The sequence below is a fragment of the Diabrotica undecimpunctata genome, chromosome 1, assembly GCF_040954645.1.
Source record: "Diabrotica undecimpunctata isolate CICGRU chromosome 1, icDiaUnde3, whole genome shotgun sequence".
NCBI lineage: Eukaryota > Metazoa > Arthropoda > Insecta > Coleoptera > Chrysomelidae > Diabrotica > Diabrotica undecimpunctata.
The window spans coordinates 74,965,724-74,989,827 of NC_092803.1; the positions used below are offsets into that span (position 1 = coordinate 74,965,724).

Genomic DNA, 24,104 nt, shown 5'->3' on the forward strand with positions numbered 1-24,104 from the left:
CCATATCTTTTCTCTCTCCTCAATCTCGCTAAACTTTTTCCTACATACTTATCCCACCTTTTTCAATCTCCGCCAATCAAAACTCGTCACAATTCCCCCATTTTTTCATTTCGATAACAAACAAATTTTTACCTATAATTATAAATTTCCTAAAACTTATTTACAAATAATATTTTCTATAATTCTTAAAAACTAACAAAAACCTCTTTCTAAAATCTCTTCTATTTGTCTCTAATCACTGCATTAATGTATTTTGGAAAACCCCGTTCAATTGTCTTTTTGTTTTCACTTAAAATTATGCGGGTCACTCAAGTATAACAAAGAAATAATTTAGGCAAAGCTTACATTTTGTTTAGTACAGGTAATTCAAGAAATTAATAACTCTCCTTCTTCGAAATGTTTGTTGGATATTATCCTACTTATCTGAATTATTTTAATGTTATTGAATTTTAAAATATTTTTAAACAAACCAATATTTTTCTCGATTTTACATATCATAACAATATATATATATATATATATATATATATATATATATATATATATATATATATATATATGTATATATATATATATATATATATATATATATAATAAATAAGTAGCAACAAGGTTTGTTGGGAAGATTTCGTCAAAATAATTATTGAAATTACACAAGAAGTATTAAAGCAAAGCAAAAGGGTCGTGAAGAAAGACGTACCTAAAGCTAAAGAAGTTAAAGAAGAGGTGACGACACAATTAGTCAAATTATACAATAGATTCAAAAATATAATACCGAAAAATTCGGAGACATTAACGGAAAAACAAAGAAAGACGTGTAACAAATATTTTAGCAGAATCAGGGATAGAGTTTTGCGCTCGTTTCAAGCAGTTAAAATACAAGAGTAGTAGTTCCCAGCTAGATACATCAGCTTATCAACAAGGAAATGAAAGAGGAACAAAGTGACAAGGATTTAGAAGATGAAACAAGAGACACAGAGCAAGAAATAAGTAGGGCTCTTATAATCAACGAATTTTTAAATATCGCGAGTAAAGTGTTGTCCGGCGAGTTTAATGGAAAAGCAGGTAAACTGCAGTCATTTTTAGATGCATTAGAACTCCTTGAGAAAATACCGATAGGACACGAGAATACAGTGATAACATTCATAAAAACGAGATTAGAAAATAAGGCCAGAAACCTTATAACTACAGATGATACAATCCCAAGAATAGCAGCGGCACTGAATCAAGAACTGACAGGCGACAGTCCGAAGACGGTAATAGCTAGATTGGCGAAGAAAGACAATAGGACAAGACAAGACAAGCTAAAGATATAAAGATGCAGCGCTCTATGCATCTGAAGTTGAAGAATTAGCAGAACAACTAAAAGTTACATCCAAAGCGGAAGGAATGCCATTGGAGCTAGTAAAAAAATATACAGCAACAATGAAACACAATGTCAACACAGAAAAAGCTAAATTAATATTGGAAGTATGTAATTTCACAACCACGCACGAGGTAATGTCCAAATTTTTATCGATCGACGCGACAGAAGATAGCACACAAGAAAGAATGTTAAATTATAGGAAAAATTACGAAGCTAAGATAGCACCAGTATAGAAAGAGATATCACAACAAATACGACAAGAGGAAAAGACCTACCTTTGAACAACAAAACGAAGCAAAGGAAAATTAACAGAACTATATACACAGAGGGTATAGACAATACAGCAACCAGGCATACAGAAAAAATCAGAAAGGAGGACATAATAGGAGTGTAAGGCTACTAGAATTGGAAGATAGCCAAGGAAAACCGGAAAACCCACAATTGGGGTTTTGAATGATCAAGATAACATAAATACACAGTTAGAAGTAGAATATTACATTTACAACTTCGACTTAAACTTAACAAATTTCGTATAAATAAAAACAGGAATCCTAGGACAGACAAAAAAATTTATCATAGAGACAGGAGCCAATATTTCTATACTCAAATGTTCACAAGATTTTATGCGGGAAAATGTGAAACCAAACACAAAGGCGAAAATAAAAGGAGTAACTTAAGGAGAGCTTCAAACAATGGGAGAAATAAAAAAACACTAGAAGTAAAAGAACGTCGGTTTGAACATATATTTTAATTAGTAGAATCTAACTTTTCCATTACATCGGACAGAATCATTGGGAGAGACTTCATTTCAAATTTTCAATGCATATTGGAAATTTACAGAATAGTAAAAAATTTTCAAACACTAAAGAACGACAGAGTAGTTAAATCACAGGAGATACTACCTGGAATGTTCATAGCGAGAGCAATCATTTCAAGCAATAATCCGTACATCAAAATTTTGAAAACAACCTACGAAACGGTAAAAATAGAGACAAACACTATCAGAAAACTAGACCTTCAATTGTTTAGCATATATAGACTGATCAATGACAGTAAAGATAGGAAGAAGAAATTACGGGAATCACTAAGTTAGATATCCCAGAATACACACGCGATAAATTGGTATCTTCATGTAAGGAATACTCAGATATATTGGCCCTAAGGCACGACATGCTAACATTTAACAACTTCTACAAACAAAAACTGACAGTGAAAGACCAAACCCCAGTATACATCAAGAATTATAGGACACTGCATGCACAAGCAGAAGAGTTAAACCGACAAGTACAGAAATTGAGAGACCAAGGAATTGTAGAACCATCTACATCAGAATATAATAGCCTGGTAGTGCTCCTACCGAAAAAGGCTATGGATGGAAATAAAGCATGAAGATTATGCATAGATTTTAGATATATTATAGATATATAGAACAGAACAAGAAAATAGTCACAGACAAATTCCCATTACCAAGAATAGACTCAATACTAGATCAACTAGGGAGAGCAAAATACTTTTTGAGTTATAGACCTAATGTCAGGTTTTCACCAAATACCATTAGAAAAATCTTCGAGGAAATACACATCCTTTAGCACGGAGAACGGAGCATTTTAATTCAACAGATTACCTTTTGGATTCAACGTAAGCCCGAATAGCTTTTCAAGACTATTCGGCATTATGTTAACAGTTTTTTTAGGTTTAACCCAGGACAAAGCATTTCTTTACATCGACGATATAGTAGTAATAAGAATATCAAAGAAGCATCATTTAGATAACCTAAAAAAGACATTTGAGAAATGTCGAAAGTTCAACACAAAACTTAACCCAGGAAAATGTCAATTTTTAGAAGACAAGTCACATATTTAGGACATGATCTTTCTCAGGAAGGATTATCACCAATAAAGCAAAATATGCATCTGTTGAGCATTATCCGATACCTAAGACAGCAGAAGAGACAAAAAGATTTGTAGCATTTTGTAACTAGTGTAGAAGTAACATATTTAGGACATGATCTTTTTCAGGAACGAGTATCACCAGACAAAGTAAAATATGCAACGATTGAACAATATCCGACACCTAAGACAGCAGAAGGGACAAAAAGATTCCTAGCATTTTGTAACTACTGAAGACGTTTTATTTAAAATGTTGCTGAAATATGCATACCACTTAACAGATTATCGAGGAAAGGAGTAGAATTTTTTGGTCGAAGGAATTTGAAAAATCATTCAATAACCTTAAATCATCTCTGACGAAGCCACCAATCTTAAAATATCCGCATTTCTGTAAACAACATTGTGACAACAGATGCATCCAACGAGAGTTGCTCAGCAATTTTTAGTCAAAACTATAACAGAAGAGACCTACTGATAGCATACGCATCAAGAAGTTTTAGTAAAGGAGAATGTAATAAACCCATAATCATCAAGGAATTACTTGCAATTCGTTGCAGAATTAACCATTTTAAATGTTATTTATATTGATTACCAACATTTTTGGTAAAAACGGATCATAGACCCTTAACACACCTATTTTCAATTAATGAACCTACCTCACAACTTAGAAGGATCAGATTAAATCTAGAGGAATACGACTTTGAAATAGAATATATAACAGGGAAAAATATTTACATGGATAGTCGTTCGAGAATAACATTGCATCAACTAAAGGAATTATACATAGATAACGCGGATATACTAGCTATAACCCGAGTTCAATCAATAAATAAAATGGAAGAAACAAGACACAAGAATACAGAAAGTAAATCTACATTACAGCCGGAAGTCCACAAGCAACCAGTAAGAAGGGTACTAACTAATTTAGAGATGCATAAACTACTGATTTTGTCTTTTAGAGTAGATTGAATCTCACCAAGACTGAACATTCGGATCAAAAATAAAGTGCAGCAAGAGCATGGCCACAGAATTCAATCACTTTGATTTAAGTCAAATGTTGGCACAGCTTGATTGGCTGGCGGTAGAGAATGCAGTACGTAAAGTAAAGATATACGTAAATGATATTATTTTTAAATTGTGCACAATTGATGAATTCATAAAAGAAGGAATTATTGAAAAATATTTTGGGGATGTTTAGGAATCATGTAGGAAATCTTCTTCTTTATGTGCCGTCTTCTACCGAAGGTTGGCGACCATCAAACGATAGGTTTCTCTGTTTAGTGCCGCATGTATTATGTTCGCAGCTTCTGGTATTTGAAACCATTCTCTCAAGTTTCTCAGCTAGGATTTCTTCTTTCTACCCAAACTCCTTCTACCTTCAATCTTGCCTTCCACGATAAGCTGTAGCAGACTGTACTTATCATTATGGAACACATGGCCCAGGTATGACGCTTTCCTCCTTTTAACAGTTGTTAACAATTCTACCTTTTTACCCATTCGTCTTAATACCTCTGTGTTGGCCACTCTGTCTGTCCAAGGTATTCTTAGTATACGTCGATACAGCCACATTTCTAGAGCCACTAACTTCTTTATAGTTGCTGCTGTTAACATCCACCCTTCAACTCCGTAAAGTAGCGTAGAGAGTACGTAGCATTTCGTACGTGGCGGTTGCTTAAAAGCTTTCTCATTTTGATGAATTTGGATCTTGCTATTTTAATTCGGGTCTTAATCTCTACGTCTGGGTCCCACTTATCATTTACTGTATATTCCAGTTATTTAAATCGGTGTACTCTTTCAATACGTTCAGCTTCAATATTCAGGTCGATATGTTGAATGTTCTTTTTACTGATCACCATAAATTTAGTTTTCTTTCTATTGATATTGAGTCCAAATTGGTTGCCAGTTGTATTTACTCTATTTAGCATCATCTGTAAATCTTCGATGTTATCTATTGAATCATCATCTATTGAAAAGCAGTGGCGAAACAACCCTGTCTAACCCCTATCGAAATGGTTACGTTTTCACTCACCATATGTCCATTCTTCATGTGGGCTGTTTGATTCCAATAAAGATTTTTTATATTCTGGATGTCCTTAGTGTCAAGTCCTGTAAGATGTAATAGTTGTAATATGTAGGAAATAATACAGTAATAAAGAAACTAAAAGACATAAGAAAATACATTAAACAATGTCATAAATGGCATTCGACTCTGAACATAGTAGCTAATACGTGTTTTAAATCGAGCTCTCATAATTAATTTAAAAACTAGTGAAATACTAAAAATATTTTCGTTAATTGGTGATCCAGCAGTGAAATAACAAAAATAAACACAACAGAGATAGTAAGTTACTTTAAACATAACAGTTTTTACTATTATCAAATATTATTTTGGATAACCTACAAAATCTAGGACAGGTATTTATACCAAACCTGTTCCACTACAGACTAAGAAGGTTGTTTGCCAGGACCGTACTCCAGTTACAAATGATAATTAAAAATGGATAGTTCTATTCAATCTGAAATTCCTACAACTAACAATACACCAAACAGCTCCTCATCATATCAATTTAATGGATCACCTACATATTTTTCCGTAACCAATCAAACACCACAATTCAATATATTTCCATCAAGAAAACAAGCAATTATTTTTGATTCAATTGAAAATACCAAACTAGCTGATTACTTGTCCGCTTTGAGTCATCTGATACAACCAACCCAGATATCCTTCTGTTCAAAAATTATCAAATAATAGAGTATGTATTTATTTAGCAAACGAAAAACTAGCTGAGGATTTCATAAACAGAAATGAAAAAATTCAAATAAACCATCAACTCTTACAAGCTCGTAGACTAATTAGCCCCAGTCAGCGATTAGTATTGTCCAATGTCTGTCCCTCAATCCCACACTCAGTCCTAATATCCGCATTAAAATCACATGGATTAAATCTTCTGTCACCTATAACATTCCTAAGAATAGGCATATCAACACCACAATTCCAACATATTTTGCGTTCCAGACGCCAAACATACATATCTCCACTAAATAACCAGCCCTTACCTGATTCTTTTCTTATCACATATGAGGAAACGACATACAGAATTTTCCTCTCATTAGATAACCAAGCTTGTCAAACATGTAAACAAACCAACCACTTAACAAAAAATTGTTCAATGTCTACTGCGATTACAACAGATAATTCAACATCAAATAATCCAGTTCCAAATATAAACCCAATTGAAAATACAACTAATCTATCAACTCAAAAAACCCAGACAAACACTAAACAACAACAATCAAAAGAAGAAAGCACACAACAAGAAACCCAACCACAAAATAACCAACAAGAAAAATCACACATGCAGCTAACCAAAGAAGATTCAGAAACAACAAACTACCCAAAAATAGATATAGAAAATAAGGCAACGCATATAAATACAGGGAAAGCACAAAACAAACGCACAATCTCCCAAGTCTCTCCACCAGCTACTACATCTACAGAGGAACCTACTTTTATTACACCAAAAAATAAAGAGAAGAAAGTAAAATCAGATCAAAATGTCAAACCACAAAAAACACTAGAAGAAATGCTAAGATACTGTAAACCTTTATTTGAGAACCCAAATTCCAACTACCCTATAACTTACGAACAGTTATTAGACTTTTTTGAAAACTGTGAGAACTCACCAGACCCGTTAAGTGTCACCAAAATGTATACAGAAGAAACAGCAGAGGTCACAGATCTATTAACTAATATATACCCTTACCTAAAGGACCGAAAAATTAAAGTCAAATGCACTCGAATAAAAAATAAAATATTAAAGCAAATCAACTTAGACCTTCAAACAGACTTAGAAAGCGACGCATCAATAGAAAATTAATAACACATCATTTTCAACTCTCTAATTCAATGAAACATAAATGGGTATTACACCCATTTAGAAATGTTAAAATTACTAATTTCAAAACATAAACCTAGTCTGATATGTTTACAAGAAACCCACTTCAAAAACAACAAAGCTCATGACTTGAAGAATTTCAATTGTTTTTTTAGAAATCGAGAAAATTCGAAAATTGCAAGCGGAGGGGTAGCAATCTACATAAAAGATAGCTTTGACGCTAAACTGATAAAACTCACAACAACTATTGAAGCAATTGGAATTAGAGTCACAGACACAATTTCTTTTTCAATTTGCAATATTTACATTCCCCCCAATAAAGAACCCGATTCAAAAGAAATTTCAAACTTATTAAATCAACTACCTGCTCTAAGGATAATAATTGGAGATTTCAATGCACATAATCCGTTATGGAGTTCAGCAAAACTAACATCTCTAGGTCGAAAAATAGAAAAAATAATAGAAGAAGTCAACCTAAATATTCTTAACGACGGACAACATACGCGCTTTGACACAAGAACAGGTGAAGGCTCTTGTATAGATCTATGTATTTGCGAACCATCAATTACACTCATCAATTATACTCTTACGTGGGATTTGTTACTAGATCTATATGATAGTGATCACTACCCTATCATAATAAGCAATGAACTACAATCAACTACCCCGCAACAACTAAAATGAAATTTAAAAGGCGCAAATTGGACAGAATTTCAAAATTACGTTGAAAACAACCTGCAAAACCTAAATGACAATGTAGATATAGACAAAACAATATACTCTCTGACAAACGTAATCACAGAATCAGCAAAAAAGTACGTTGGAATAATTAAGTACGATCACAAACATCAGTCGGTACCTTGGTGGAATCATGACTGCAAAGAAGCATTAAAACAATCGAAATAATAATTAATAAATTCAAACGACAAAAAACTCAAGAAAATTCTATAGAATTCAAAAAATTAAGGGCAGTCGCTAGGTATACCATTAAAAAAGCCAAACGTGACTCTTGGAGAGAATATGTCACCACAATACATAGTTCAACTCCTATAACAGCTATATGGAAAAAAGTCAACAAAATGTCTTGTTCCAAACCCCATAAAGCAATAAACTTTTTAACTCAAAATAACACTATTTATAAAAGCCCAAAAAAAATATCCAATATACTAGCATCTACTTATGAATATAACTCAAGTAACTTAAATTATACTTCCAATTTGTTAAAAATCAAAATAAAAGAAGAAAAAAATCCTATAGAATATTACGATCAAAACAATAACGATCTCAATATACAAATAACAAAGGAAGAATTAGAAAATGTATTTCAGAATTGTAAGAACACTTGTCCTGGACCCGACAATATACCGTTTATATTTCTTAAAAATTTAGGCCCTCAATCTAAAGAACACCTACTCAAAATCTACAATATAATCTTATCCAGAAACGTATTTCCTAAATCATGGAAAAATTCAATCATAATACCTATTCAAAAACCAACTAAACCAAAATCAGATCCACAAACATATCGACCGATATCACTCACATGTAGCATAGGTAAAATATTAGAAAACATAATAAACAATAGGCTTATGTGGTATTTAGAAGCAAACAAATTAATTATTCCAGAACAATGTGGTTTCCGAAAACATCGCTCAACTTTAGACAATCTCGTTGACTTAGAATCAGAAATCCACGAAGCATTTGCAATAAAACAGCATTGTGTTGGAATATTTTTTGATATAAGCAAAGCATATGATACAGTTTGGAAATATTCAATCATTAAAACACTCAGCAGCTGGTTAATAAGGGGTAACATATTAAAATACATTTCAAATTTTCTTGAAAACAGACAATTTCAAGTTCGAGTTGACGGAACATATTCTCAAACAAAAATTCAACAAAATGGTATACCACAAGGATCAAATTTAAGCACAACTTTATTCTTAGTAGCAATAAATTCGATATTAACACAAATTGAAAACCCCGTCAAAGCTAGATTATACGCTGACGACCTAGTCTGCTTTCTGTAGAGGAAAAAATATAGCAACGATTCACAATCACATTCAAAAAGCGTTAACACACATTGACAAATGGTCAGCTACAAGTGGACTTCAGTTTAACACTACAAAATCGAAAGCAATCTGTTTCTCAAAGAGAAATCAAATCCAAACAAAAGAATTATATCTACACGAACAAAAACTAGATTATGTAGAAGAAATCCGATTCTTGGGTATGACGTTTGATAAAAAATAAACTTGGAAGACACATATTCAACAGATGAAAAAATCCTGTCTACCTGGTATAAATTTACTACGATCCCTTGCCTTTAAAAACTGGGGTGCCGATTATTCAAGTTTAATACTTATTTACAAATCCATAATTCGATCAAAACTTGACTATGGAGCCATCGTCTACAACTCCTCCAAAAAAACACATTTGAAGTCACTGGATATTATCCAAAATAGATGTCTACGTATTTCTTTAGGTGCTCACTACACAAGTCCCATTCAAAGTCTTTATTGGGAAAGTGGAGAACTTCCTCTTTCTTTCAGAAGACAATATCTAAGCCTAACATATGCAGCGGCAGTGTCATCAAACCGAAATAATCCAGTACTGCATAACGTTTTTGCTGATCGATTCACAAATAAATTCCAACAAACACACCAAATTGATCATCCTTTTTACTTTCGTATAAAATCATACTTATCCAAATTAAATTTTCAATTTCCAAAAACCTATGATACCTCTTCAATCCATAACCCAGCACCATGGACAATATCTATTCCTAATATCGACATCAGTCTAACAAGCCTAAGAAAATCAGAGATATCATCAACCGTCATTAAACAAAAGTTTTATACACTATTAAACAGATATGGCAATACCTACAACGTATACACCGATGCGTCAAAAAATGAAGACAGAGTTGGAGCAGCAATTTATTCGGAAGACTCCTCAGTTAGTTTCAAATTGCCATCAAGTACAACCATCTTTTCGGCTGAATTATTTGCAATCCTAAAAGCACTATTGTTAATACAAAACAAAAACAAAGAAAGATATATAATAATCACAGATTCTTTAAGTTCATTATCCTCACTGACTCAATTGTACTGTGACAACCTCCTTCTACTTCTTATTAAAAAAGAACTTAAAAACATTGCAAATAAGAACATCCAAGTTCACTTTTTATGGGTGCCGTCTCATATAGGAATTGAAGGTAACGAAGTTGTAGATAAACTGGCTAAGAACGCACCAACAAACCCGATGTCCGAAGAAAGTAATATATTGGTACAAAACGATTTAAAACCATACCTAAAACAAAAAATAATTCAAAAATGGCAAGACACTTGGAACAACACTCCATCAAGGCTATACGAAGTCAATAAACATTCACATCTTTGGAAACCAAAAATAAAAGACAGGAGAGAGCAAGTGATACTTACCCGTCTCCGTATCGGCCATACGCGACTTACTCATGACTATTTATTACAGCGCAAAAATAAACCAGTGTGTGAAGTGTGCAACAGTGTTCTAACGGTTAAACATTTTTTAATATAGTGTCCCAAATATAATAGTGAACGACTCAAATATAACATACCCAACTCCCTAAGAGATGCCCTAGAAGAAAATACAGACACCCGAAAAATATTTTCCTATCTTAAAGACTGCCAACTCCTTCAAAAGATCTAAAATGAACCTTGTAACACACAAAGATATTATTATTATTATTATTATTATTGTAAACTAATGTATATTTTACTTATTGTATCTATACTGTATTAATCTAAATACGCTAATGACCCTGCGGTGGTTGATGCGTTAATAAAAAAAAAAATGTCATAAATGTCAAACCAACAAACCGAAAAGATTACATGTCGAGAAATTCATGATAACGGACACTTCTTCAAAACCATGGGACATAGTGTACATAGACACGGTAGGTCCATTCCCTAGAAGTAATGAAGGCAATGATACTGCATCACAATGCTTTGTGAGCTGAAGAAATACGCAGTGAGTATACCAGTATGCAACAAAGCAGCCGAGACATCCGTCATCCGTCAACTGGGTACTCTCTATATTATTATTGTAATTAGAGAACCAATAAAGTAATTATGAGTATCCAGTAAGTTCGAGTTAATCAACCCCATGCATGGGGTGAACTACTCCTAGAGTTCCACTATATACAACTCCTGATAAAAGCAATCTAATAAACATTATATGATTCTTCTTCTTCTTCTTCTCGTGCCATATCAGAATTATCCGACGTTAGCGAACACCATTGCGAAGGCTTCTCGATCTTCTGCAATATATTATTATCCAACATTATTATAACTCCTTTTTCAAGTAATATTTAATTACCGACAATAGTATTAGATATAGAAGGAGGATTTGATAGTATTTATCTCGATATTTTGATGAAAAAACTAATCAAAAATTTTCATATACCAACACAATTTGTAGATACTATTCTTAACTTTTATTCCTGAAGAAAAAGATGTTTCAGAACAAACAATAATAAACGTATAGGTCTACGTTATAATAAACGAGCACTACCACGGAGATCAGTTTTAAGTCATCTATTATTATTTATTATTTATACTGTAGATTTACATAACAATTCTAATAAATATATCAGTTTTAAAATAATACAGTATGCTAATTACTTTCTTAGTCTAGTCCAGTATATATACAAAAATTGATTTAAACAATATGGGTTTGAAATTGCATCAAGTTAATCAAGTATAAGTATTTTCACTCGACACAATATCCCAAAACTAAATAAGATAAAATTGAATGAGTATGATTTTAATTTCAGTTCTTTAATTAAATATTTGGTAATGATTCTCGGTAGAAAGTTAATTTGGAAACTTCACGTAGAGTTTATGTTAAATAAATGTAAGAAGGGTCTAAATTTCCTTAAATCAATTACAAAAACACAGCATGGTGCAAATGCGGAAACTTCGTTGCTTTTCTTTCGATCGTATATTAGGTCAATTGTTTATTATGGATGCATATTATACGGTTCAGCAAGTAAACATATTTTGAAAACAATAAATATGTTTTAAAACGCAGTATTGCGTATTTGTTTATGTGCCATAAAATCGACGGACGCCCATTAATGCTCTACATGTAAAAGCTCTAGAAAATCTCTTGAACTATAGAAGAGAATACCTTAGCCAAAAGTTTTTTATTAATATACGATATCGTAACTCTACTCTCTAATCAAATATAAGAATACAAACGAAGAAGATTTAACTAATCGATATTGGAGACTCAGAACTCACCTTCGCTTTGTAAGGCTTTTAGAAGCCTATCAAATTTTTATTATGACCTTAAATCAGAGGATAATCTAAACATTGAACATTTTTTATTCGAACTTGCAACCCACTATTGTAATAAAATCAAAGTATTTTTACCATATAAATTCTTCTATTAGTTCAATTATTTTGAGGTCCTGTTTCGCTAGTATGTTAGACTTCTCAGTAGAAATGTGGTTCATTAAGATAGATAGGTTCACTAAGGTTCTCGGTCATTAGTTGGAGAATAAATAAAAGGATATCAGCTATTTCATCCTTTTATTGAAGACGTTTTATGTATAGAATTTATACACATCTTCAGTTCAAAATTATTTAAATAAGCAATCATCCATAGATACAAACAAATTTGCACATGGTTTACCTTACAATCTGCATATAATGGTGTAACCAATGAGTTGTTAATAGGTTATGTCCTTTAGAATTGACATATTTCTCAGTGTGTTGGTTGTTTTAAATATAGTTGTGATTTTGTAGTTGTTTTCCATCTTTTTAAATTTATTTGATAAACTCCTTACATATAATCGTGTTGTCATCTTTGGTTGCCATCTTTTGAGTGTTTCTGGATTGCTTATGATGTTTTGGTGTTTCCTTTCTTTAATTTTTTAGAATTCCGTCTCAATAAGACGGAAATGAATTGAATGACATATTGAATAAATGACAATAGGTATTCACTCTTTGTTAAAACCTTCGTTAGCATGTTTTTCTTCCTGAAATTCATTTTCGTTGCATCAGGTATATCGGGCTCTATCATATAATATTTTGATAATTCCTTTTTTAATGTTTGCGTTGTGGTTGGAGTGGTAATTTACATCTCCTTTGGTGTGAGTTGGTTTTCTTTAGAGTGTGGGCTGTTTGTCTTATTTGTGTACAATGTTTTGTTTAAAATCCTCCATAAATATTTATAAATATATAATATATAATATAATATAAATATATCTGCTAATAATGAAGATAAGGCTGAGTCCATGGCTATTTTAAAAGTTTTTTATAGAAATCATTATCTAACTAAAAATAAATTATCTGTGCAAAATGTGAGTAGTTCCATGATAGCTGATACATTCAGTCTGGTTTTTGTTGTCAATATATCATCTCTCTATAGTTTGCCTCTTATTATTTTAAAGTTTTCTCTAATGGTACATTGGTAAAAGACTGGTAATATCAAAACTGACTAGCACATTTTTAAAATTGTAATATATTTTTGCTAGTTTATGTAAGAACTGCTGTGAGCTTTTGACAAATGATGTTGTGTTGTGTGCTAGGTACCTTATGTCTGGGAGAAACTTTGACGATCTGCTGCAAGGAAAATCTATGCTGCTGTAAATGGTTTTAAGTGGGACATTTTCTTTGTGAATTTTTGACACTCGGTCTAGGTGTGGTGTCCTGATCTTCACTTACATTTGCTTTTGATCTTATTTTTTTCTATATTTCCCTTTTACTTTTATATAGTTGTGAGTTGGTAGGACTTGACATTTGCGCTGATTATGTCTAGACATTCGTCTATTTTTACTTTCTTGCTTTTCGGTTCACTTTCCTTCGAACATTTCTGCTTAGATTCAGCAAAATGATTATTTTTTTCCAAATTTTTTTCGACTTCTTTTTTTTATCATAAATTTATTATCTGATACATCGGATATATCAGAATCCTCAGAAAGAATATATTTTAATAAAGCGTAGGCGTTATTACTACCTGTTCCAATAATATTAATTTTTTTACCGATTGCTGCAAAAATTTATCAGCTGACCATAAGAAAAATTAAAAGTTTACTAAAAATGCGTAAATATATATGTAGAAGATGTAAAATATGCAAAACCTAACATAATTTTGAAAAAATGTTCTCCCTAACAAATTAGCTAACCTAACATAGAAAATCATTCTTATCGTGATCCCCTTATCCTTGAGGCAATTTCTTTAGTCATTCCACCATAACACCGAGAAAAAAAAACAAAGAAAAAATTTTATGTAAATGTTTCACTCTTAGATCACCTAGCTTCAAAGGATTAAATAGCAAACTAATATATTTAAAATTTTTCACACGTCTACAAATACATAATGGCCCTAATACCAAGATGCTATATGTTGCTTATGTTAGTGATAATTATTGATAGATTTGAACTTATAAAAATTCCAGCTCTCATCTTCTTATAACACAATAGTTTAACAATACAAAAACTGCAAATAATATAATAAAAAAATGCTACAGATAAAAAACTAAATTTTAGAACTTTGGTCTTTGCTTACGATGTGATCGCAAACCTCCACTAATGAAGTGCCTTTAGAGTAAGATCCCAGAGCGATCAGACATAACTTATTTTCACACAGATGAAACCTTAGAGTCTGAGTAGCGTCTCGTGTGCTTTGAATACCTGCGTATTTATGAAACTTGCTGAGTGACACCTGGGCAAGTACCAGGTGAAAAAGGTAACTAAAAATAAGAGCTATTTAACTTAAATTTACATAACTGATTTTTATACATATTTTGTAGAATATTATTTTGAAAATACTGTAATAAGTGTCAGACACTTGTCATGAACCAGAACTTTTGTCAGACGCTTTAAAGCTCCACTAAAATTAAATGAACTTTACTTACTTTTACATGTCTGATTTTTAAATAGAGATGCAAAAATATTTAATCGGATCGAAAACAGTAAGTATTCTTAATGTATTTGAATTTTTACTCGGAGGCTCATGCGCACAGCACTCTCGCGCTCATACTTCTGGTTAACTAATTTTTGTGTTTGAGGGATGTTTGGTCATTTTAATTTGTCTGACTGATTAAATATAACTTTATTATAGTTCCATTAATAACATATTTAAAAATCAGACATGTAAAAGTAAGTAAAGTTCATTTAATTTTAGTGGAGCTTTAAAGCGTCTGACAAAAGTTCTGGTCCATGACAAGTGTCTGACACTTATTACAGTATTTTCAAAATAATATTCTACAAAATATGTATAAAAATCAGTTATGTAAATTTAAGTTAAATAGCTCTTATTTTCAGTTACCTTTCTCACCTGGTACCTGCCCAGGTGTCACTCAGCAAGTTTCATAAATACGCAGGTATTCAAAGCACACGAGACGCTACTCAGACTCTAAGGTTTCATCTGTGTGAAAATAAGTTATGTCTGATCGCTCTGGGATCTTTGACTACTTTGTTTATAACAAATAGGGCCGGTCTGACAGCAGATCGATTCATATTTTTTAATAACTATTTCAAGACTATGACATAATTATCGTATATTATAATAAATTTTCTAGCGAAATCGATCATTTTTCGATTGGATTATTATCAATTGTGTCAATTACGATAAAATCTTTGAACTACTTAGTATTTAATAAAAAATGGTAGATAATAATTGAATACTATATGTGTATATAATATAAATAATAAGTACTGTTTCTTTGCTAGTCCGTATCAGTTAATTCAGTTAATTCTACGTATCAGTTAATAACACGCAATGAAGATACTTTTCTTTTTGGTAATCCTTACAATCGTAGTAAGTTTTTCTTCTATTATTTAGATCGTAGTAACATATTGCGCTAGAATAAAATAAAATATTAGGTGTTGCATATTGTTATTTAATATAATCTTAACTGAATTTGAATAATAACATTTACTCAAATAGACCTGATTAATTTACCTGGTTAAATATTAGCATACCTTTTTATTTTCAATATTCTACTCTATCACAATAGTTCTTTTCCTTTCAACAGTTGAAATATAAAAACGAATTTTTATAATATTTGATACAGCACTTGTATTAATGTATATAAAAAAAATTACACCAGTATTTTGAAGAATATTATTACTCATTAAGTAACTGTTAAAAGATACAAAAGTTAACCCACCTCAACACATTTGGCGGTGATACTCTTTTGACACAAATCATAAATAATCTTTTGTGAAAACGATTTTCGGGGTGGAAATCGAACCGTCAAATATTAGTTAAAAATGTGATTTTTATTACAATCAATATTGTGGCTTAATTCCATTTAGACATAATGTATATAAATCACAGATATAGAAGAACAAAATGGCTTTCGTGCAGGTAGATCCTGTATATAGACAGCATATTCTCTCCAAATTAGGTGATTGAAAAAATATTAGATCACAACCTTTCAACTTATATAGTTTTTATAGATCTGACAAAGGTATACGATAGTATCCCACGTTCAATGCTCTGGGTAGCAATGGAAAAACAATGAATAATTAAAAAGAGATAAAAGGAGTAGAACAGCTTTACAAAAAAAAATGGCGGTAAACACTAAAACTGATAACAAATTAGTGAACTTCCAACTAGTAAGGTCCTAATGCAAGACAGCTACATACCACCTACACTCTTCAAAATATAACTGAATGAGGCGCTCTCAGTGTGGACCAGAAAATGATGCAACATGGGCATTCCTATCAAAGACGAGATATTGTACACGATACACTTTGCTGACGAACAAGTCATTCTAGTTGAAAACGAGAGAGATATAGACTATATGCTTAGAAAACTCAGGGAGGAGTACACCAAGTGGGGCCTTACAATTAATGTACAAAAAACTGAGTATTTAGTTACAGGAGAAAAATCAGAAAGCCTACAAATTGAAATGGGAACTATAAAATCAACTGAAACCTTTAAATACTTGGGAGTCCAAATAACGTTAAAAGCAGGGAGTAACGAAAAAATACATTCTAGGATTGGCTAAGCAAGATCAGCCACTAGAAAGCTTGATTGACTATTGTTGAATCATAAAGTAACAAAATAAAATAAAAGAAAAATTTGTAAAACAAAAAAAGAAAGTCATTATTGTTACATAAAATGAATTTCCATCAAGTAACGGTCGAATCCATCAATTAAAAAAGAAAGTATTGGGTTGTACGGCGCCGAACTTTGGGATATCAATCAAAAAATAATTCAAAAATTAAGGCCATGGAAATGGACTACTGGAGACGAAATTAGCGGCACACTAGACTTGATAGTGTGAGGAACGTAGATATTAGGAAAGAAATGGAAATTGACGTAGACATAATACATACTATCGAAGCCAAAAGACTAAACTGGTATTGACACCTGCAGAGAATGCCTGAAAATGCCTGAGAACAAGACAGTCATGCAGAGAAGATGTCGAAGATGCAATGACCGCCGGACATTTAAAAACTGGAGACGAGGTTGCGAGAAACTACGCCTATTATATATATATATATATATATATATATATATATATATATATATATATATATATATATATATATATATATACTCCTGGGTTTGTCAGTCTGTTATAAATAAAATACTTAATGATGGCTTAAACGTTTCGGCTATTTGTCATTTTCAATATTCACTTTAATTAGTTAAACATTACATAATACACAATTATCTTTTATGTATACATTTTTTTATAGTTTAACATGCAATGCAAAAGTGGTATCTGACACTTAATACATATGGCAGGTACTTTAAAATAGGAGTGGTTCAGGGTCGGTATTTAAAAAAGAACTTAATTTATTAAATTATGAAATATACTTAAAACATCTAGGTATGATATCAGTATTATTATCGATAGAATTTTAATCTTTTTTTATATGAGTCATTTCCAATATGCATCTTTTGTTGTAGTGCTATTCGTTTGTCACAATCTGTACATTTACAAACTTAAAACAATGGCTATTTTCTAGAGAATGCTTCACCAGGGCTGTAGTGTTTAATTTGTTGGTTTATACAGCATGTTTGTGTGCAACAACTCTCTTGTATGTGAAGATCAGTGCGTTTGCCCAATATATGTTGAATTGCAGTCTTTACAATTATTTATTTTATAAATAACATCTGACTGTTGATCTGACTAATATTGTATATATATATATATACATATATGTATATATATATATATATATATATATAGAGAGAGAGAGAGAGAGAGAGAGAGAGAGAGCGTTCTTTAATTCCTAACTTATGCAATAATTGATTTAAGTCTATTTTAACCTGTAGAATTTTTCTTACTTTCCCCGAGGATGGCGTATATATTCTACCTCTCCCCCTCCGAAAACGACCACCGTTTTATCAGTAATAAAGAATTAATTTGGTTTATGAGTACTTGTGCCTCTTGGACACTATGGACTCATATCAGTAACTTTGTTAATATTTGAAACTTACAATGCTGTTCTCGAAATTATTCGAAAAATTAAAATATTAAGAGCGACGATCGGCTTAATGTCCGAACATTTTTGTTTGTCATTATATTCCTGGTATTTTTCACTTAGTATCTTCCAAACATAAAATTATGTTCGTATATTTATGTTCATTGTGATAATACGCTTTACTTTTCTGATAGGTTGCTTATATTAATGCTGATTTGATGTCATCTGATCGACTACTGGGCTCAAATAAATTATTTTCGGAATACACTTAGATGTTTGTATTTAAAAATAAGTAAAAAAAAGTCAAAGGTCAATAAAATAGACTAAATAAAGTCTGAAAGTAGTAGCAATATACACTCATCGACAAAGATATTAAATATTTTGGAATTTTCCAATTTTTTTTTGTAGTCACTATTATTTCAAAATAATTTTAGATTACTGATAATACTCATATAGTAGGCTAATGTACTCAACTGGTTTAAAATATTTTGATGTTTATTTTGACGTTTATTCAGTGGTTAGTGTCATTCGTATATTTTATCATAAAAATCCTTCTTTACATAAAGAAAAAATCATACTAATTTGGTTATTTTTAGTTTAATTTATTAAGTTTAATTAAATATTGTTTTGATTTAACTAAGTTTAAAACAAGTGTCCCACCAATTCGACACTGCGATGAAGTCTAAGTAGCACATATTGTAATTTTATGCGAGGAAGGATATGCACAAGGAGGTATCTCACGACGTCTCAGCAGAACTGAATCTATAGTTTCGAATACTCTAAAAAGGTACCGCGAAACAGGAAATTTTGTACGAAGGCCTGGTCAAGGACGCCCAAGGTGCACAACCGCAATTGATGACCGCTTTTGGTTCTTAATTCTACACGAAATCGTTCATTGACATCGATGCACCTCAGAAATGAGCTATCAAATGTTAGACAAGTTAATGTAAGTTCACAAATAGTTAGACGAAGATCAAAAGAAGCAAACTTAAAGCCCAGACGCCCCGCCAAAGTTCCACGTCTTCTCCAAAATCATAAAGCTCGTCGTTTGGAATTTGCAAGAACACATATTTAGTGGAGTATCTACAACTGGAAAAACGTTTCTTTGACTAATGAGACCAGAATCCTAGTACGAAAGTCAGATGGTCAAAACTACGTCTACAGAAGAGTTGGAGAACGATTCGCCAGCTGCAGTCTCGTCCAGACCGTTAGTTTTGGAGTTAATGGCATAATTATTCGGGAAGGTATTAGTTGAGAGGTACGTACCACGTGGAAGTGATTGTATGGATGACTAGTGATTCTTACGTTGGTTACATTGGATATAAAAGATTCACGTTAATGCACGATATTTCTCGACTACATGCCGCTGCCATAGTGAGTAATTATCTTGATGAGGTCCAAATTCGAAGATTAGATTAGCCACCGTTTAGTCCGGATTTAAATCCAATAGAGCACATGTGGGATCACCTAAAACGCAGCATATGACAAAAAAATCCCGTTCCAAATACGATAGAGCTGCTTCGGCTTGCTGCACAGGATCAATGGTAAGAAGAGCTAGAGTTGGAATACTCGTTACTAATCATGCACTTCTTTCAGTTAAAATGACTTGTTTAAGCAATTTAAATTATCATTTAAGTTTATAGTAAAATAATCTTATTTACCTAATATTAAACACTTATTTTTTTCACAATTTTCTCTGCATAAAAACTTAAAATTGTTCATTAAACATTGTTAAATAATACTAATAAATAACTCTATTTTACAATAAACGACTTGATTGACCAGAATATATTTTGAAAAAACAAAAATTTGAAAATTCCAAAATTTTCGATATTTTTGTCCATGAGTCATTTGACAACAGAATTCGTTTGATTTTTAAAGAGGAAAGAATTCCTACTTAATTCATTTTTGGAAGAACAACTTTTTATATATTTTCTTTAAATTATCTATTGCAACCTGTTCAAATCATTATAACAATAAACAATATGCATAAAAGATATAAAAGTAATGACCGAATGGGAGCTAGACTCAATCGTGAGCACACTTTACCTACATTTAGTTTACAATACCAAATTTCTGGCTTTTATACAAATAAGTAACTTTTATCTAGTTCTTAGCGGAATCTTTTTAGTCTTCTAAGTAGTGGTGGGTTAGGAGGTCGTTTTTGAGTGGATTTGCATGAGATAAAAGTTTCCTTAACATTCAGGTTATGATAAATAAAAATAGTTTGGCGCATACCGTGGGGCACTGCAGAAATCCCGAAGGACTTTAGATTGGAGTTTTTGTAGTCTTTCTTTATTTTAAAAACTGGCAGTTACCCAGATTTGAATCCCGTTTATCGATACCGGTCGTAGTTTGCCTTAAAGAGACGACGTTTGTTTTGGATACTTAATCCTGATTTCCGATTCATAAACCAATACATTTTCTTTTCTCTAATTTAGGTGATTAGGATAACTATGTTAATACAAAGATATTTAACAGCGTTCCAAGCAGGTAGTAATTTTGCTTTTATAAATACATAATTCCTATTGATTTAAATGGTTGTTTAAATATCTGAATGCTAATCTTGGATTCACATAAGTGACCATTATAACGGTATCATCTGCATACGTAGCAATCCTAGTATTAGTTGTGGTGGGGATGTCAGCTGTGTACAATAAATATAGGGTTATACCGAGTACACTACCTTGAGGAACACCTGTCGGGATCGGATATAGAGAAGTGCAAGAAGAATTCGCCATGATGAATTTAGCTGGATTTATCTGTTACATATGGCTATAGAATTTTGGCTATGGGATAAGGTAGCTGTGACTTGATTTTGGACGTTAGACCATCTTGAAGGAAAGCACTTTTTAGTACGTCTTTACCGAATGCTAGATATGTTCAGGATCTTATTTCCCAGTCCTTCTAGATTCTCTTTTAGTTGATATGAGTGAAATTCAGATTATTTTTCCTTTAGAGCTTTGATGGTTGAAGAATAGTTGTCTGGCGTAGTCATCTGTATTTTTAACTCAGTTGTTGTTTAAGCCTTTTGAAGTGTAGTCGTTGGATGCGGTTTCATTTAGGAGTTCAAAGAGAGGTTTAATGTATGATACGTTAAGGAGTCATTTTTGTTTTCTGTAGTATTTTTCAGATCTTTGAATCGATTACGGGTAGCGGTTGATTAAGTGAGCGAGTAGTCTTTTAAAATTTGCTGTTTTGTAATTTTAATATCTGGATTAACATCATTCCTTGATCTATTTTTATACTATATTTTTGTTCGTTCTTCTTGATCATTCTGTGTATTATATGATTCTGATGGTTACTGAGTATGTTTTGGCGGTTGTAAATAAATAATAGGTTTTGAATATTTTACTAGTAATGTAGGATAGTAAGCATTTTAAAATATCATACTTTGAGGTTGACACTGTCCTGCTCTTGTTATCGGATTTTGGTAAGTTGGAATGAGTAGGTTTGATGCATTTTGGACTACAACAGTCTTCTTCTTCTCGTGCCACTCCTAGCGGAGATTGGAAATCATCATGGCCACTGCGACTTTGTTAGCAGCGCGGCTAAAAAGTTCAATCGAACTACACCCGAACCATTCACGTAGATTACGAAGCCACGATATTTTTCTTCTTCCCACACTTCTTTTGCCCTTAATTTTGCCCTGCATGATATTTCTTAAAAGTTAGTACTTTTCACCTCTCACAATGTGCCCCAAGTATTCCATCTTTCTAGTTTTTATCTCATTTAGAATTTCGCATCTTTTGTCTAAAGTTTGGAGTACTTGCGTGTTAGTGACGCGGTCTATCCATGATATTCTGAGAATGCGTCTTAAGCACCATATCTCGAAAGCTTCGATATTTTTTGTGGTCAACTGTTTTAGTGTCCAAGCCATGTTTTAGCATACAACAGGGTAGAAAAGATATAACACCGCAGCATTCGTATTCGTAACTTTATATTGATATCACGATTGCAAAAGAGTTTGCGCATTCTATTAAAGACTGATCTAGCGATTTCTATTCTACATCTAATCTCTTTTGTTTGATCAGTATCGTCTGTGATCCAAGCACCTAGATATTTATAACAGGACACACGCTCAATCGTTGTATTGTCTTTTACAAGATTAGCTCTGATGTTCTTTGATTTCGTGATTACCATAAATTTAGTTTTTTTCAAATTAATTTTCAAGCCGTAACTGTTACAGTATATATTGAGACTTTGAACGAGATGCTGTAGTTCTACTAGCGTTCCCGTTAGGAGAACCGTATCGTCAGCATACCTTATATTGTTGATCGTCTCACCATTTATTATCAGACCAAGATCTTCTTTCTCGAGTGCTTGTTCACAAATAGCTTCACTATACAGATTAAATAAAAGTGGCGACAAGATGCATCCCTGCCGGACTCCTCGACGGATTTGAATTTCTTCTGTTAGCCTACCCTCAACCTTCACATTTGCTGTTTGATTCCAATATAGGTTGCATATAATTCGAATATCTCGGCTGTCTATATTTTTCTTTATTAGAATTTGTCTTAGTGGTTCATGTTGTACTTTGTCAAAGGCCTTTTCGAAATCAATAAAGCAGGTGTAAATTTCTTGGTTCATGTCTAAGCATCTCTGTGAGAGAACGTTCATTGCAAACAGAGCCTCCCTTGTACCCAGCCCTTTTCTGAATCCCGTCTGAGTGTTACTGATGTCTACGTCTAATTTCCTATAGATCCTATTATGGATTATTTTCAGGAACAGTTTTAGAGCATGATTCATCAAAGCTATCGTACGATATTCGCTGCATTCCCTTGTATTTGCCTTTTTTGGCAGTAGTATAAAGGTCGAACGGATCCATTCCGTAGGTATTATTCCAGTTCTATATATTGTGTTAAATAGATCTAGGAGTATTTTAATAGATTCATCGTCCATAAGTTTGAGCAGTTCTACGGGAATTTCATCAGGACCGGGGGCCTTACCACTTTTCGCTTGTTTGATTGCATAATCTATTTCTTCTCTGATTATATCAGGCCCTGTATCATCTGTATATTCGTTTGAGATTTCTTGTCTATCTTTGTCATCAAAAAGTTGTGATATGTATTCTGTCCATCGATTCATTTTTTGTTGTAAATCTGTTATGATTAAACCATCTGTATCTTTGATCTGTCCTGTCTGTGTTGTTCTTCTCCTTCCTGTCATTTCTTTAATCTTTTTGTGTACATTAAAAAAGTCATATTTTCGTTCCAGTTGTTCCAACTCTTGGCATTGCTCACTTAGCCATCTTTCTCTAGCTTCTCTTATTTTCTTTTTTATCAGTTTATCTGTTTCTTTTTATCTTATCGGATTATTTGTTTTGTGTACCCTTCTTTCACACATCAACTGTAGTATTTCCCCATTCATCCATTCTTTATGTTTCCTTTCTTTCGGTGTTAAATTTTCTCTCCCTGCCAGCATTACGGCATGTTTAATATTCTCCCATTTTTGGTCTATGTTATCAGTATTTCTATTCAGTTTCTCTATATTTTGTAAATTTTCTTTGATT

At 32.3% G+C, this 24,104-nt stretch overlaps 2 protein-coding genes across 2 annotated transcripts in view; one reads left to right on the forward strand and one right to left on the reverse strand.

Moving 5' to 3' along the window:
- The window catches only part of LOC140432302 (uncharacterized), an 803,181-nt gene that overhangs the window by 559,462 nt on the left and 219,615 nt on the right, over positions 1-24,104 (reverse strand). The gene's annotated exons all lie outside the window — the stretch shown is intronic.
- LOC140450735 (uncharacterized) overlaps positions 15,810-24,104 on the forward strand; it is a 37,333-nt gene continuing 29,038 nt past the window's right edge. Inside the window, exon 1 of the mRNA XM_072544407.1 lies at positions 15,810-15,965. Within this exon, the coding sequence (XP_072400508.1) occupies positions 15,927-15,965 (39 nt within the window). The 5' untranslated portion in view covers positions 15,810-15,926. The remainder of the gene's footprint in view (positions 15,966-24,104) is intronic.